This window comes from Galendromus occidentalis, unplaced genomic scaffold (genome assembly GCF_000255335.2).
Source record: "Galendromus occidentalis unplaced genomic scaffold, Mocc_1.1 scf7180000077530, whole genome shotgun sequence".
In the NCBI taxonomy this organism is placed as follows: Eukaryota; Metazoa; Arthropoda; class Arachnida; order Mesostigmata; family Phytoseiidae; genus Galendromus; species Galendromus occidentalis.
Window position 1 is genome coordinate 923,579 of NW_003805518.1, and position 17,012 is coordinate 940,590.

Sequence of the window (17,012 nt, forward strand, 5' to 3'; positions counted from 1 at the left end):
TCACAATCAGATGTGGCCCGCCGGCTCCTCCAGCTATTTTCCGTGTCCCGTCAGACGTTTGACTTTGCCACTGACGGAGATCATCAAAGTGGAAACTTGCTCCCGGGAGTGGGAGGGATGATCCGGGGCATGATATCATGCTTGCGGCTTTCAGCAAACCCACAAGCCCCAATCGACGATGTCGACTGAAAGCGCTCTGTACAAGGAGATTCTGGTCGCTAGAACGGGAATGCTCGTTTCGTCCCCCATCAAGCCACCTATATTGTCTCTCTTGCTTCCGGATCTGAGTTGATAGTCACGCAAATCCGGAACACACCGGGTTCTACAGCATTCAATCGACGTGGACTTCTTCCCGAAGAGCTCCTCGAAACCTTACGGATTATCCTTTTGCCGGCTAGAGAAAGGTGAGCTTCCCAGGGACTTGCACTTTCGGAAAGTCCCTGCCTGAGTCCAGCGGTGCATCTTTCTTCTTGCCGGATTTGCCCGGAGACCATGACATTGCTCCCCAGAACTTGAGGGTTGTCAGAGTGTCGGTCTTGGATCCCTGTGAGGAGCCGTCCTCAGGCTTCCAAAAATCCTCCGGCTGGCAGGGTTTGAGCCGAGAGACTTAATCATGTACGTGGATTATTCGGAGTGTAGTTCAAGTCGCGGAATCCATAAGGACAACTGTTCGAGGTCGACGCGCGCTCCATTTGAACCTGACCAGCTCAGAGCGTCTGCCGTTCGTCGAGCACGATGTTGGGCGCGGGTCGCGACGTGTTCGCGATGGTCCCGCGAGAAATCATCTGATGTAAGCGACATCGACCACCACAAGGGCACAGCGATCATCTGCTGATGGTTTTTTTGTCTCCATAATATTTTTCCTTTGCCCGCAGCTCACACACCGACTGGTTGTCGGAGCATCGTCTGTAGCAGACGACAAGTTGTTCGAATCCTTCGGGCCAGAGCCGAATGGTAAGCTGATGATGTATTGAGCGATGGGAAACCGCTGCGGCCACCTGTGAGTATCCTGGATTCTTGAAGAGTGTCGTAAATGATTTTCTTACCAACTCGCAAAATCTACCCAGGGTAAATAAATGGAGAGGAGAGCTACAATGGTACTCCCTTGCTCCTCTTCAATTCATAGAATCATTGATAATAATTAATCGAACGTTATCCGGTGTTTTGCGGCGAACCTCTTCCGCCGCTCAGGGGAAGGGGTCAGAGCTATGGAAAAGAAATTAGTCGGAGTTCAGGGAGGATTGAATAAGGTCGGTCGTGGGCGGTCTTCTCCAGCCTCACCAGTTGAGTCTTCGAGAGAGATTTCGAAGGGGCTCTTTCAATATGCTCTTTTATTCGGCGAATCTAATGTCTCCAGCTGGATTTATTTATGGAGATCCTGTGCGGCTTGAGATTCCGGTGGGATGTGACATATATGGTGTCGAAGTCGCTATCAAGTTCTTGCGGGAAATTCGGGTGATCTCCGAGGTTCGGTGACCCATCGTTCGAAATCCACCGTGTCACAGAGCCGGTGGGCAGCGACGGAGACGGCGCCAGCGATCGCCCGCTCCTGCCCTGGCAGCAACGCGTGTACCTCTTCTGTGGCCGCGAGGAGAACAGGCTCACCAATCAAGCTAGATGATTGCCTTGGGAGAACGGATTCGCAACCGGACCCATGAATGTCTAAATGTGGAATGAAATGAGAAACATGTGCTTGAACTTTTCCCCTTTCCCCGGGACAGCGCTCCAGGACGAGGTTGAAGGCTTTCTGACAAAAGTTTTTTTCTTACAGGTAAAAATGCAGAATGCTCCTTTCTGCGACCGGCAGGTCGATATGGACTTCCTGCGCCGTTCGCCGGCAGAGCATCTCCGCCGGCGACTCGGTCCTCTGCGCTCCGAACCGAATTTTTACAAATTGGGCCTAGCCGATCAACCTGATTTCCTGAGGGAGAAAAGCGAAAATATCTTGGAATGCTCGGATCGTAAAGCCTCGGCGGACTGGCAGCGTCTCAAAGACTTGTTGGTCGCTCATCGCAAAGGGGTGCCTGAATCGACGATATTGGACTTGATTCGGACCTTCCAAACACTGTGTCAAGAAGCCCTGGGAGACGTCCAAGAGGGCCTCTGTCATGCAGCAGCTCTCAAGTTGCTTTCCATATTCGTTGATCACGCGGGTGGCTATCTTCGGGATCAAGATGTCGTGAAAGTGAGATGTTGTGTGGCCCCGATTCCGAAGGATGTACTCACCAAAATCATGGAGCACGTATCGATCCTTGAAGATTTCTGCGGGGAGTATTTGAGCACCGCCGTGAACGAAATCGCAGAAAACTCGAACGATAGCAATGCTTTCTTGAAGGAAACAGCTGAGGTCAAACTACCGATTGTCAGAGACCCGGAATGGCTGGAACGAGAGTTCCTCCTCATAGCCAAGACGCCGATGGAGAGTTCGAAGAGTCGGCTGGGTTTCGATGAGATCGTCAAGCAAACCAACATTCAATCGGGGAAGGACGAAACTCCGACAGAGACCTACAACGAAGCGTGGCTGCAACGGAAAGTCAGAGACATCACTCGGGACCTCACACCTTCTGTGCCTCCGGAGGAAATCGTCAAAATAATCGTGAATCGCCTCGAATCCGCAAGCAGTGACGACGTGGTTTCTTCGGAGCTCTTCGAGGCTCTCGGAATGGATTTCCTCGAGCTGATCAGTGAAGTCATGAAACGGCGCAAGGACATAATGAAAGCTGTTGCTCGACAAGCTCATATAGACTCGATCGGGGCTTCAGGCGCCCGTCAGAAACAGATGCCGTCGTCGCAGTCAAGTAATCCGCTCGGACAAACTGTCAGCGTTAATTTGGAGAGCGAGATTCTCCTGCAGAAGAAATTATCCAAAGAGGAGAAAAAACTACACAAACTCAAATCGAACGCAATCGATGATTTGACGATCGACGAGCTCCGACAGATTCGCCAACAAGAACTCACCGAGCGCTACCGGAGCCCGACAGGAGTTTATGTTTCGTCGTCGAGCAAGGTTGACAACTCGTCAATGCCGCACGTATATGACAGTCTCTCGCAGCTCCGGACCTCGAAAACGTTCGTGGGCGGCTTGAACCTCATGCTACCTGAGTCCGCGAAACAAATCACCACGGGCACCTACGATGAAATTCGAATTCCAGTTTCGGACTCCACGATTCCCAGAGTCTGTACCCTGATCAGTATTATGGATCTCGAAGAGCCACTCCAAGCGGCCTTCCCAAAAACGGAACGTTTGAATCTTATTCAGAGCGCCGTCTACCCTGTTGCCTATCAATCAAATGAGAACATGCTCATTTGCGCTCCGACAGGAGCCGGAAAGACGAACGTCGCGATGCTGACCATCATGAGAGAAGTCATGAAACGGCTCGATCCGGTTACGGGTCGCGCGAGCAACGATTTTAAAATCGTCTACGTCGCTCCGATGAAGGCACTCGCGTCAGAAATGGTGTCGAACTTCGGGAGTCGGCTCTCGGTATTCGGAATGTCGGTCAGAGAGCTCACCGGAGACATGCAGCTGACGAAAACGGAGATGATGAAAACTCATATGCTCGTCACAACCCCCGAGAAATGGGACGTTGTCACTCGCAAAGGTAGCGGCGACGTCCAGATGGTGAAAATGGTGACTCTACTCATTCTCGACGAAGTCCATTTGTTGCACGGGGATCGTGGCCCGGTGCTCGAGGCCCTCGTGGCCCGGACAATCCGTCAGGTAGAGAGCACCCAATCCATGATCCGGATCATAGGGCTGTCGGCCACCCTTCCGAACTACACAGACGTGGCGAATTTTCTCGGAGTGAACCTAGCCAGCGGACTGTTTTACTTCGATCATCGTTTCCGTCCGGTCCCTCTGGCGCAGACATTCGTCGGCTACAAAGGGAGGTCTCGTCTCGAACAGAATCAACAGATGAACGACATAACCTATGAGAAAGCGCTGGAAATCGTTAAAGCCGGGAACCAGGTGATGGTATTCGTTCATTCCCGGAACAATACCATACGGTCGGCGGGGGCGATGCGCGACATCGCCAGCGAGCATGGGAAACTCGAATTCTTCCTCCAAAACAACCATCCCCAGTACTCGTTGCTCGAGAAGAATCTGGCCAGTTCTCGAAACAAGAAACTGCAGGAGCTATTCCGTGTCGGTTTCGGATTCCATCACGCGGGTATGCTGCGTCAGGACAGGAATTTCGTCGAGAAAGCGTTTTCGAAAGGCGCGATCAGCGTCCTGTTCTGCACGTCGACTCTTGCTTGGGGTGTGAATCTCCCCGCTAACTGCGTCATCATCAAGGGGACCGATGTCTACGACTCGACTCACGGTGCCTTCGTCGATCTGGGCATACTCGACGTGCTCCAGATTTTCGGTAGAGCGGGTCGACCGCAATTTCAGCAGACGGGAGAGGCGATGATAATCACGCACCATTCGAAGATGAGTAATTACGTGTCTCTGATGACGAACCAATGGCCGATCGAGAGCAAGTTCCACCAGAACCTTGCGGACAACCTCATCGCAGAAATCGTTCTCGGCACCGTCACCAACATCGACGAGGCCGTCGAATGGTTGAGCTACACGTATCTTTTTGTTCGTATGAAGAAAAATCCGCTCGTCTACGGACTGACTCCGAAATCGTTGAGAGAAGATCCCGAACTATTCAACCATCGGCGCGGGCTGATCGAGGAGGCGGCCCGAAAACTCGACTCCGCCAAGATGATCCGCTATCATGAAGCGACGGGTTCGCTAGACGCAACCGACTTGGGTCGAACCGCCTCACATTTCTACATAAAATACGAGACTGTCGAACGCATAAACGAGTGGTTCTTGAGGAAAGTGTCCACTTTGCAGGACGCTGACGTCATCGCCATGATAAGTCAGGCGCAGGAGTTCGATCAGCTGCAAATGCGTGAAGACGAGTCCGAGGAACTCATTAAGATGGAGCGGAGATGCGAGTTGGTGGTGAAGCAGGGCGTTCAAGGAGGGAAAATCAATACGCTCATACAGAACTACATCTCACGCGGAGACGTCGAAACGTTTTCCCTCGTTTCCGATTCGAACTACATTGTACAGAACGCTACTAGGATCGGCAGAGCCCTTTTCGAGATGGCTCTGCGCAAAGGGAACGCTTTGGCGGCCGGTCGGCTGCTCCTGAATTCGAAAATGTTGGAAAGGCAGTCGTGGTACTTCAACAGCCCCTTGAGACAATTCCCTGGAGTTTCGTACAAGACGATTGAATTCCTTGAAAGAAAGGACTGCACACTCGACGCCCTCCGGGGCATGGACCCCAAAGAAGTCGGACAACTCGTTCAGAACCAGGGCCAGGGCGCCCTCGTTCATCAATATGCTCATAATGTGCCTTATATTGAGATTGATTGCACGGTCCATCCCATTACGAGAACCGTTTTCAAGGTCACTCTCGACATCGAACCCGCGTTTACGTGGGACGACAACTTCCATCATAATTCAGAGGCGTTCTGGATTTGGATCGAAGATCCGGAATCCGATCACATCACTCATTCAGAATACTTCATTCTCACGAAGAAACAAGTCATGCTGAAAGAGAGGCAAAACCTCGTGTTCACCATACCGGTCACCGATCCTCCGCCTGGACAGTATTTGATACACGTGGACTCAGACCGCTGGATCGGTTCTGAGGATGAGATCCCCATGAGCTTCAAGCATCTCATTCTCCCGACGAGGCATCTGCCCCACACCGAACTGTTGGATTTGCAACCACTGCCGAAAACGGCACTGAAAAACGAACTCTTCGAGTCGCTCTACCCCTTCACGCATTTCAATCCGATCCAAACCCAGCTGTTCCATACCCTGTACCATACGGATCACAACGTGTTACTCGGCGCACCCACCGGCTCCGGAAAAACCATTGTCGCGGAGATCGCGATGTTCCGAGTATTCCAAATGCAACAAAAGCGACGGAAAGTCGTTTATATCGCACCTCTGAAGAGTTTGGTGAAGGAACGAGTGAAAGACTGGAACGACCGACTCGTCCAGAGACTCGGTTTCAAAATGGCCGAATTGACCGGTGATGTCACCCCCGATTTCCGGACGATAGCCGAAGCCGACATCATCGTCACAACTCCGGAAAAATGGGACGGCGTTTCCCGATCCTGGCAGACGCGATGCTACGTTCAGGATGTGGCTCTGATCGTTATCGACGAAATTCACCTGTTGGGAGAAGACCGAGGCCCTGTCCTCGAGGTCATTGTGTCGCGAGCTAATTTCATAGGGAATTTCAACGAGACCAAGATTCGGATCATCGGTCTCTCCACCGCTCTTGCGAACGCTCGCGATCTCGCGGATTGGCTCCAGATTGGAGAAGTGGGCCTATTCAATTTCAAACCCTCCGTGCGACCGGTCCAGCTGGAAGTTCACGTTTCGGGCCACCCGGGGAAACATTACTGCCCCAGGATGGCCCTGATGAACAAGCCCACGTTCAGAGCGATCCAACAGCACTCCCCATCGAAGCCGGTTCTCATTTTCGTATCGTCGAGACGTCAAACTCGACTGACCGCCAATGACCTGATAGCCTTCTTGGGTGGTACGCCCGACTCGAAAGTGTGGCTGAACATGGACGAAGCCTCCATGGAGCAGGTCTTGCAGCAGGTCAACGACCAGTATCTGAGGCATTCCCTCAACTTTGGCGTCGGAATGCACCACGCGGGATTGCAGGAGAAAGATCGACAGATCGTCGAAGAACTCTTCCTGAACTGTAAAATCCAGGTTCTCATTGCGACTTCCACGCTGGCTTGGGGTGTGAATCTCCCCGCACATCTGGTCGTCGTCAAAGGAACCGAATACTTCGACGCCAAAGTCAATCGCTACTCCGATTATCCGATCACCGACGTCCTCCAAATGATCGGGAGAGCCGGTCGACCTCAGTTCGACACCCACGGTGTCGCCGTGGTCATGGTTCACGATCAGAAGAAAAAGTTCTACCAAAAGTTCTTGTACGAGCCGTTCCCCGTCGAGAGCTCTCTGCTGAAAGTGCTGCCCGATCACATCAATGCGGAAATTGTGGCGGGAACGCTGACGACCACCCAGGACTGCATGGAGTACATGACGTGGACCTATTTCTTCAGACGTCTGCTGCAGAACCCCAGCTACTACGATCTCGAAGACGTCGCGTCTGCTGAGGTCAATAAGTACTTATCGGATCTGATTGCTCGGACAATCGACACTCTCATACGCTCGTACTGTGTCGAGCTCGACGAAGACGATCGAACATTGATTCCTACCCCTCTTGCGAAGATCATTTCGTTTTATTACTTGTATCACGAAACAGCGAAATTCTTCCACGAGTCCCTCAATAAGGACTGCAATTACCTCAGACTTATGGAACTCACTTGCGAATGCAAAGAATTCGCTGAATTGCCCGTCCGTCACAACGAAGATCTCGAGAACGCCGAATTGGCCGAGAACCTCAGATGGGGAAGACATCGGAGAAACTACGATAGTCCACACACGAAAGCTTTCCTCTTACTGCAAGCCCATATGGAGCGCTGCCCCATGCCGAGCTCCGATTATCTGCTGGACCTGAAGTCAATGCTCGATCAAGTGCCCAGAGTCATTCAAGCTGAGATCGATATTCTGAGCGCCAAGGGCCTGCTTTCGCCGGTGCTCTCCTGCATTTTACTTCTACAAACTCTGAACCAAGCCCGGTACCATGACATCGACGACCCGCTGACCTGTCTCCCCGAGGTCGAGGACAGCCACCTCTACATGTTCCGCAAAGCTGGATTCGACTCTCTGGCAGAAGCTGTGACGAAAATAAGAGATAGGGAAATGTTCAGCAAGTTACAGCAATCGCTGCGACTGGAGTTTTCCGCTGAGATAACGAAGAAGATTCTTTTTGCCATCAAAGATCTCCCTCTGATCAAGACCCGCCTCTTCATTGATGGGCCTGATTGTCAGGGAGTTCAAATCCCGGTTGAGCGTTTCCAGGGTGCCGTGCCGGACCGAGCATGGATTCGAGTCAAAAGCCAGACGGAGTATACGATCAGTTTTGAGACTACTCGGCAGAACTCGATGCCTAGCCAGAGAGGCGTTCCGAAAGCCGCTATACAATCGAGGAAAGTGAAAGCGAAGGATGAAGGATGGTTTTTCGTGATCGGCAGCAAGGAATCGGGGACTCTGACAATGCTCAAACGCTGCTCAGGATTCTACCAGACAATGACTTATCAATCGACTTTCATGACACCCGAAACTCCAACACGAATGATCCTCACAGTGTTTCTGTTATCCGACGTGTATTTAGGTCTGGATCAAGAGTATAACGTTTACTTGGATGTGAGCAATTGAGAGTGATATGTTGAAGCGGATACTATTTTTGATGAGTATTTGTTGATGTAATAAATATCTATTTATCTTATTTATTCAGGAAGAATGCTTGTTAGTTTTCCTCAATACTCGAGTTCAGGTCGTCCCCATGGAGGAGGTAGGTAGGAAGATTACCGGCCCTCATAGGGGCATGACTGGGCTTCGGATGGGTCTGCAGATCGATCTGATGAGGGGTTCGGAATTCGCTGCACGAGTCTTCAACGAAACATGGTCCTGCAGGATTCATATCTGGTGATTAGGGGACGGAGGCGAACGCGATCTCCGGGAATGTTCCGGAGCGTCTCCTTGCCACTCCCGCCCCCCTCCCCCTCCATGATGAGCGATCTCCAGCCCGATTGAGGATTGGCGGAGGATTTTGACCCGACGATTGAGCGATTCGGCAGCAGCGGAGCTCTTACTTACCTCACTTGAATAATTCGAAAACATTCTCTTGACCGAGGAGAGAACTGAAGAGCCGTGAACCCCTTCTCCCCAAGAACTGAAAAAAAAGCCTATGAGCAGCCCGAACTTTCCGGGAAACTCGGTACGATTCGGAATAGATCGCCCGGTCTATCTCCGAGCCGAGTCAGAAGGATTTGCATGCGGGAAGTTTCCATCCGCAATACTCCTCGTCTTAGGAGTCGACCGGAGAAAATCTCGTGCGAAGTTATGACCTTCGAGCTCCATGCATGAAGTGCCCGACACAGTGCAGTTGAACGGGATGGAGGAAAAAGCTCCTCCGCATCCTCATATCCCTTCAGTGTCGAAATTGCCACCCGAAGTTTTTAGTGAGATTGTCGCCGACAGCCTAATTCGGCTCTAGAAAATTCCAGCAAGCGAGCGTGGACGCCTGGTCAGAACCGAATCGTTTTACCGGTTCCCATAATCGATGTACGACTCCGCTCACTAATCACTTTAATCCTTGACGAACAGGCCGCAGCAATGGAGCTTCAACCGCCAAGAGGGTGACCATTGATCTCCAAGATATCTGGTTTCGGCCGATAAACCTCCTCTCTGGAACCCTTCCCCGTTGGACTGTCAATACAGTAACGCCAAGAATCTCGAACGCAGCGTCAGTCGCAAGATGATTCGGGAAGTGCTGATCGGCTGTTTCTTGGCTGGGGCTTCGGCCTCCATGCTGCGTGAGGTGTACAAAAATCGACCCATCCAGTCAGGTCCGCAGCAGACTAAGAAAGGTCCTGGGGAAGCCTTGTTCCTAACCCCCTTCATCGAAGATCATCAATACGATCTCGCGAAAGAGCTCAGCAAAGTCGGACCTATCAATGGCGTCAACATTCCGAGTTACGCCGGCTATTTCACAGTCAATAAGACCACGGAATCGAATATGTTCTTCTGGTTCTTCCCAGCGTTGGTGAGAACGGATTAGTTTATTGAATTCGTTAAGATCGATTTGTGTGCTCTCGACTCACTCGCTCACAGTCGTTGTCCACGAGACTTGATCGAGTTCAATGATTCCGACAAACGAGATATTGTGCTTTGAGGTTTTCCTCACACGAATCTTCGGCCGAGCCATGGCGAGCTAAACATACCTAGATGCAGAGAGATACCGAGAGCGATGAGACATTCCGGGAGTTTATCTCCATTTTTCGTGGGCTCGACCCGTACGCGGAACAGCATGAGCACTCCAACCGGTATCTCAATCGTTTTAGCGAATCGAACTCTATCACTCAGTGAACGGGATAGCCGAGCAATGAATTAAAATGGCTACGCTGGAAGGTTGGTATTTGCAGAACGAAGATGCTAATGCCCCGACCCTGCTATGGCTACAAGGTGGACCCGGGGGTTCGTCTCTTTTCGGATTGTTCGTTGAGCACGGTCCCCTCGAGATCACAGCCGACCAATTTGCGAAGCTCCGGAAAACCACCTGGGCCGCCAAGTTCAACCTGTTGTATATCGACAACCCCGTCGGAACCGGTTTCTCGTTCACGAAGCACGACGAAGGCTATGTTACGAACCAGAGCGAGGTGGGGAGGGATCTATTCGAAGCTCTGAATCAGTTCTTCACTGTCTTCAGCGAGTACGCCAACAACGATTTCTACGTCACGGGGGAGTCCTACGCCGGTGAGTTCCAGCTCCCTACCGGAGAGGTGTCATCTACGATCATCCGGTCCGATGGTTTCTCAGTCACTATCAACTCTGATCTTTGTTGAATTAATGGATTCTGGGAATGAATATCAAATTCACTCAGTCCCTTGACTGAATATTCATCATCATCACAAACCTGAATGAAGTCTCGAAATCATGCCGGTCAGGAAAGTACGTGCCCGCCGTCGCCTACACCATCCACAAAAACCAGGACAAGGCCAAGATGAAGCTCAAAGGCATCGCCATCGGCGACGGTCTCTGCGATCCGGTCACGATGCTTGACTACGGCGACTTCCTGCAGAGCATCGGTCTCCTCGATGACGCTCAGGCTGATCATTTCCGGAGCGAACAGGCCAGAGCCAAGGCCTTCATCGAAAAGGAAGATTGGCGTAACGCCTTCCTCATCTTCGATCAGCTTCTAAACGGCGACAAATTACCGAACGGAACTCTGCCCTATTTCCGACAAATCACTGGCCTAAACTTCTATTACAACTACTTGCTGACTAAGGTAAGGGGAAAGAGAATATTCCCGGCTTATCGATAAGGCCCCGAAGAACGACGCTAGGGTTTTCTGTCAGACGCAGTTCTGAGGTCATTTTTGAAGCTCCTCAGGCTCATAATGAAATCTGCGACTCTTCCTCAGGAACCTGCCTCTTTCGGCTACTACAACGCTTTCGTTCAGAGCGAGAAAACTCGAGCCGCCATCCACGTTGGGAACCTGACGTATAACGATGGTTCAGTGGTGGAAACGAAGCTCGAGAACGACGTGATGAAATCAGTCAAACCCTGGATCGCCGAGCTCATGGAGCACTACAAAGTCATGATCTACAACGGTCAGTTGGACATCATCATCGCTTACCCCTTGACAGCTTCGTTCGTGAAATCCATTGAATGGAGCGGAGCTAACGATCTGTCCGGAGCCGAGCGTATCGTCTGGAAGAGCCTCAAGACGGGTGAGCCCGCAGGATACGTCAGGAAGGTCAGGAATTTCACCGAGGTCATGGTCCGGAACGCCGGGCACATTCTCCCCTACGATCAGCCGGACAACGCTCTCGACATGATCGATCGATTCGTCAACGACAAACCCTTCAACTGAGCTCCGGGGAGAACACTCAGAACTGGAAGAACCCTCGAAAGACATTAATGAGATAATAAAAAAATTGTGCAAATCTAGAATCCGACCACTCCTCTACATCGAAATATATGTTCGCCACATGAGTTCGTATGAGCGATAAGAATCTTCTCGTTCGGGGATTAGCCATGGGTCGAGGAACCAGATAATCAGGAGCTGACTCCGATGGACGACTTACGGTGAACCCAACCCTTCCGGACAAAATTCAGGCTCCACCATCAAGGAGACAATCAGTCGGAAGGACCTTTGCATGGGCAAAATATCGGTCGGATCCATCGCGGCGGACGAACAGCGGAGGAACTCCTGCCGAAGTTGAGATGTGCCGAGAGGAGCTCTCATTCCGGAGATCTGAATTTGGAAGCTGATTGCTCACGTGGAGTCACACGTAAATCCATCAGATGCTATGAAGAAAAATCAACCGAGAGAAATTTGCATTCCGGGGAGACGCACACGCCGGAAACGAATTATCTCCCAAGTCCGAAATGCCTGATATATCAATTTCAAAAACTAGCATAAATAGCTTAAGAAAGACTCGCCAGCGTCGGATGTGAGTGGGAGAGTTGCGAGAATATTATTCATCCCAGCGTTGATGATGGCACTCTCGTCATCTCGTCTCACGATCCATCTCGCTTTCCGCCCGCATCAATCATAGCAAGGTTGATGTAATATAGAAGAGATATGCAGGCTTCCAAGAGGGTCAAAGCTCGGGAACTATGTACATCGAATCCGAAAAAACATCGAGGCTGCCTGTGGTCTTCGGAATCATCAGTTTCACATCAGGCGATTCAATCGATGTCCAGGGCTCCATGGAAGCGAATCTTCGGAAGAAACTGATTCTCCGCGGCTTGAGTCGAAGAGTAAATAGAAGGTTCCTCGTCCTCTGCAGTCCCCGCAGAAGAGGAATCCTTCGATCGACGAAGCTTTTCACGGTCCCTCTTGCTCGTGAAAAAATAACTCGAAAACTTGTATCCACACCAGGGCAGCCCGACGACACGCAACGTTATGTTCCAGCGGCATTCATCACTCGTTCGATCCGTCACAACCACACGCAAAAAAAGGAGCTCCCACAGGGAGGGACGTTTTGCAACGCTTTTCGGGACAGGGACCGAGGAACCGAACATGGGCGATGACCGACTGCAGGAGGTTCGTCCGAGCTCCCGTTGTTCAGGCCCGAATCCTGGGAACCAGATAGCAAATAGCATTTCCTCAGCGTATCGAATGTACCGGGCTTATAACTCAAAGCCCCGAGGAATCTAATTCGAGGAATTCTCTGTCTATGCGGGTCTGGACGGAGGAAAGAAGAACGCTCGATATACAGAGGAGAAGCTCAGCTAACACAGGATGTTCGTGGGAAACAGGTGTTCTCGCCATGTACTTCCGAGTGATCAGCGATGTCATGTCTTTCCGCTAGGGCTTCCCTAATCTATTCCGAGCCGGAGTTCTTCAATTCAGCAATAATTGAGCGCAGGTCGGATGGAGCCGCAGATGAATGGCTGTAGTGATCAATGTGTCTTCTGTCACTCGTTCACGCGTCAGCTCGAGCTGCCTCGCTGCTTGCCTCCCTTTCTGTTCCCGAACAACGGGTCGCTTCGATTCCTGGACGAAATTTTCGCTTCGATCAAAAACAACTGGTCTCGCTCCACGCAGCGATGCTCTTTGGGGGCACGACTTCGGTTTCTTCTGACTTCCGCAAGCGTGAGAACTTTTGGCCCTTCCCTGAAGCTACCGGAGCTCCGGCGCCACTAGGTTCGCTCAAACGAGCCAAGTTAAGTAACGGATCGCCATCATGTGGCTCGCTCGGCGGTGATTTTCCAACATGAAAACGTGGAACTGCGTTGTACTGTTTGTGATTTGTGTGCAAATACTTGCAGTTGTCGAGGCACAGCTGCTCTCGCGTTTACTGAATCGTCTGCTGTTTTCGAAACGGAATTCCGAAGAAGATGACTATCCCCCATATCCGAGAAGGTGAGTACGGACGCAGTAAAAACCCCGATAGGACTCTGACGAGGATTCGCGGCCTGGAAGACTGGGTTCTTCGTAATCTCATGCGGCTCAAGAGAAGGCGGACACAACTCCTCCAGATGTGCAGGACCGGAGGCTTCTGCTGGACGTCGTATCAATGGCGCGATGACTTTCATCGAGCCTCCTCTGCTGTGAAATAGCGGAGACTGCGATGACATTCATCGAGCCTCCTGTTCTGTGAAATAGCGGAGACTGTGGAATGCAAGCATTGTCGCTAAGTTCAATCAGAGATGAGCTCGCGGAACTCCTGAAAAAATTATTCACCGATCCCGAAGTTACGTCGGGAAGTGCCAGACGCTTTATCGTAGAACTAGAGCCAAGAGACATCGTCAGCGAGGAATCAGAAAATTTTCGGTCGATGGCCGGATACCGGCGCTGAAATGGTCCAATGGAACCTTGTCGTGCCGAACACCGTCATAACGAAAGTTTATTATCACAAACGAAAAATGAGGCTTGATAATTTGACTGGAGAGCCGTGGAGTACACGCTTCGAAATTTTCCCTGTGACAAACATTCGTTACAAGGTAGGAAATCCGCCGGTCCCGCGAGTCTCGTGTGTTACGAACTCCCACCGTGATGGAATACATTCGCAATGAATGCTCCTAGTTTAGAGCTCGCGGAACTTGTCGTGTGACAGAAAAAAATTATTCCACAATAATTTTAAATATGTATGTAGAGTACATTCGACACGTTCGCCCAACTCCGGGCAACCCGTTACCCGAAGGCATTGAGCCGTGGACTGCGGCGGCCTTTCCTCTCTGAACCTCCATAGATAATCGCTGGAGGAGGAACTCAGTGGCCTTCTATCTCCCGACTCTGCCTCGATGCGTCGTCTCAAATCTCTGAGAAATGACTCCGTGCTCTCACCGAATGCGCCAATATTGCCACCGGCTTCTTCCTCTCTGCCAGCATGTGACAGAAAGTTCTACTTTCGTTTGTCGGATTTTCTTGCTCACGTCCAGTACTGATATTATTCCAACTTCCTCCGGAATCGATCAGATCAGATGAATTCTGGCATCAAACGAGGAAGACTGCAACTTGATCCCTCTTTCCGGGCGGGGAGAGCCTCATCGCTTCTGCGTCACACGCGATGTTTCTTTTCTGATCCTTGCTCTTTTCCGACCCCTTCGTGAGGGGCCTCAGAAGGGTGCGGCGTCAAGTTCCGGTGCCACAGTGCGGCTGGCGATGGCTCCAGATACCGTCAAAGAGTTCCGAGATAATTGAAGACGACGTCGATGAGCTCCGGTCGTGAGTGAGCGGTCAGATTCGAGCCAGAGACATTTCACTCGATACGACTCGAATGCAGACACGCGAATGAGAAAAATGTGGCGCGCTAATTCCTCGCAGCGCTTGGCTATGTCGCAAGTCGCTCCGTTGAATGAGCGTATGCGGAGTGTCGACTCGAACAGCGGAAGCCTGTAATCCATGACACCAAGAGTTTTCTGTTTGGAATAAGGGATCGATCCCTTCCGCTCCACGAGGAAGCTCTTCTCGCTGTTCGTAAAAACCTCCGTAACGCTCTGCTGTCCGCCTTTCTGTTACTCTCATTAACAAGAGCATTGCGTTCGAGCTTTCCACTCCGCTTCGCTCCACGGAGGCTCAAGCGCTCGCTCATTGAATTGTTTCGTCCGGCTCGTGATTCACAAGAGTTTCCGCGCATCTTGACGCATTATGCCTTCCTGCAGCAGAAACGATACACCTGTCATCCCCAGAGCGGAATTTCCAGCAGATGCTTCTTCGTGAACGAATATATGTATTCGAATCCATCCTCCGGCGTCGAGTCCTTCATCCGACATTAAGGGAAAATTTAGCGTTCCTAGCCGAATACTCGTTGTTGAGCGAGTGTCGCTTTAAAGATTGAGCGAAAGTTCCCACTGAGGTTATTTACGACCTCTGGTCCGCAGGCTCGAGGAAGAAGTCCAAGAAACTCAGTGATTTCCCCGCTTGCATCTCCTGAAGCTCGCTACTAGGAGGGTAACGATTCTCCGGGGACAAATATTCCGCCAATATCGGGTCTTTGCATCGACTCTTCCAGCTGATCGCGGAAGCGTGAAGAGTCGTCAAGAAGCCAATTTCAAGCATTGGAACCGACGCGAAATTCACATTGCTCGTGCTTCTCATCAAATCACTGGATTAGGATGGTGTCATCATCGGAGCGTTGTTTCTGCAATTATTTACAGAAGACTCAATCCTAGAGCGCGAGAGGAACGCGCCTCGTTGACTCCAATCTTGCTTCATTATTGAAATTTTTCGCTTCGCTTGCACAAACAGCAGGTGAGCTCAAGAACTGTAACGACTTGAGCTCTCAATCAAAGGACGCTGTTTGCTCGCGGAAGTAAAGATCCCTCCGCTATTCGGCTCCTTTGAAAGGATGAGTAGAACGTGTTATCGCTGAAAGCTGCTTGAATATGACTTACAAATCGACAACTGGGCTCGAATAGCGGAACTAAGCGTGGACGACGATTGTAAGCGAGTTCTGAGCGTTGCCGGCACTAAACTTCCATAGCGTCGCATAATCCTGCGGGGGGAATCGCTGTGATAGTTCCCCCGGTCTTGCACTCCACGAAGTCTTCGAATGGATAGAGATACCACTGGTCCTCCCAAGGGAACGCCGTAGAATCCACGTATAGGTATAGGTGATACGAGATTACATAACACTGAGCTCTTTCTCGGTCTTTCTGAAGACGGCCTCCTCCATACCGACGCCGACGCCCTCCCGACCACGATCCGTACAAGTACGATCCGGACGACGACGATTACCACCGAGATCATTCTATTGCTCGGCCACCTAAACGACCTCCGCCTTCTTATCGAAAAACCAAGCCCCACAAGGAACAGGTCAGTTGCGTTATCTCTAGATAGAAGGACTCTCTCGCATTGTACGATGCTCACCCGGGGATTTCAAGTCCCCGCGGAGCTTCATTCAATCATTCGAGCAGAGAAAATTCCTATGCCTGTTTTTCAGGACTCTGAAGACACAGCTCCTCCGATGACCATATATCTACAGCCTGGAGCAAATGGAGAGCGCGGCAAGCCGAAAAGGATACGAATAGTCACCGTGAATAATTATCCGCCGTATCAAAGGGATTACGGCTACGGCCAGGGCAGCCCTTACCATAACGCGGTTTGGAACAGAGGTTTAGGTCAGCGAGATATGGTTTTCCCTCAAAATGACTATTCGGCTCCGATTGCCATGACGAGTCATCCAAACGGGCGATACAGCGAATACGCCCCTCCTGCTGGCCAAGAGCAGGTCGGGTCTACGGGACCACGATACGACTACGACTATTACAGAAGTAAACGAAAACGAAAATGAATCGCATGAATCACATAGCGCCATACATTCCGTGTCACCAATGATTCAATCTTGTACAAAGAGTCTCTGTACGAATATAACAGTGTATGCCATGACAA

General features: G+C 51.1%; 3 protein-coding genes across 3 annotated transcripts; all 3 read left to right on the forward strand.

Moving 5' to 3' along the window:
* Positions 1-1,777: 1,777 nt before the first annotated feature.
* On the forward strand, positions 1,778-8,320 carry LOC100903434 (activating signal cointegrator 1 complex subunit 3). The gene has a single exon (XM_029112856.1). It carries the CDS (start codon positions 1,778-1,780, stop codon positions 8,318-8,320), a length of 6,543 nt encoding a protein of 2,180 aa, XP_028968689.1.
* Positions 8,321-9,402: 1,082 nt separating this feature from the next.
* On the forward strand, positions 9,403-11,620 carry LOC100902957 (probable serine carboxypeptidase CPVL). The gene is made up of 4 exons (XM_003748285.2): positions 9,403-9,710; positions 10,090-10,420; positions 10,612-10,952; positions 11,088-11,620. Exons 1-4 carry the CDS (start codon positions 9,423-9,425, stop codon positions 11,538-11,540), a joined length of 1,413 nt encoding a protein of 470 aa, XP_003748333.1. The 5' UTR covers positions 9,403-9,422; the 3' UTR covers positions 11,541-11,620.
* Positions 11,621-13,392: 1,772 nt separating this feature from the next.
* On the forward strand, positions 13,393-16,914 carry LOC114828498 (uncharacterized). The gene is made up of 3 exons (XM_029112857.1): positions 13,393-13,541; positions 16,283-16,436; positions 16,564-16,914. The coding sequence occupies exons 1-3, from the start codon at positions 13,393-13,395 to the stop codon at positions 16,912-16,914; spliced, it is 654 nt and encodes a 217-aa protein (XP_028968690.1).
* The last annotated feature ends 98 nt before the right edge of the window (positions 16,915-17,012 follow it).

Excerpts from the sequence above, each read along its gene's own strand:
- LOC100903434 (XM_029112856.1), top strand. The coding sequence starts at position 1,778 with ATGCAGAATGCTCCTTTCTGCGACCGGCAGGTCGATATGGACTTCCTG.
- LOC100902957 (XM_003748285.2), top strand. The coding sequence starts at position 9,423 with ATGATTCGGGAAGTGCTGATCGGCTGTTTCTTGGCTGGGGCTTCGGCC. Across the intron at positions 10,421-10,611 it reads CACGGGGGAGTCCTACGCCG|GAAAGTACGTGCCCGCCGTC; the intron begins GTGAGTTCCAGC and ends CATGCCGGTCAG. Across the intron at positions 10,953-11,087 it reads ACAACTACTTGCTGACTAAG|GAACCTGCCTCTTTCGGCTA; the intron begins GTAAGGGGAAAG and ends ACTCTTCCTCAG.
- LOC114828498 (XM_029112857.1), top strand. The coding sequence starts at position 13,393 with ATGAAAACGTGGAACTGCGTTGTACTGTTTGTGATTTGTGTGCAAATA. Across the intron at positions 13,542-16,282 it reads TATCCCCCATATCCGAGAAG|ACGGCCTCCTCCATACCGAC; the intron begins GTGAGTACGGAC and ends GTCTTTCTGAAG. Across the intron at positions 16,437-16,563 it reads CCAAGCCCCACAAGGAACAG|GACTCTGAAGACACAGCTCC; the intron begins GTCAGTTGCGTT and ends CCTGTTTTTCAG.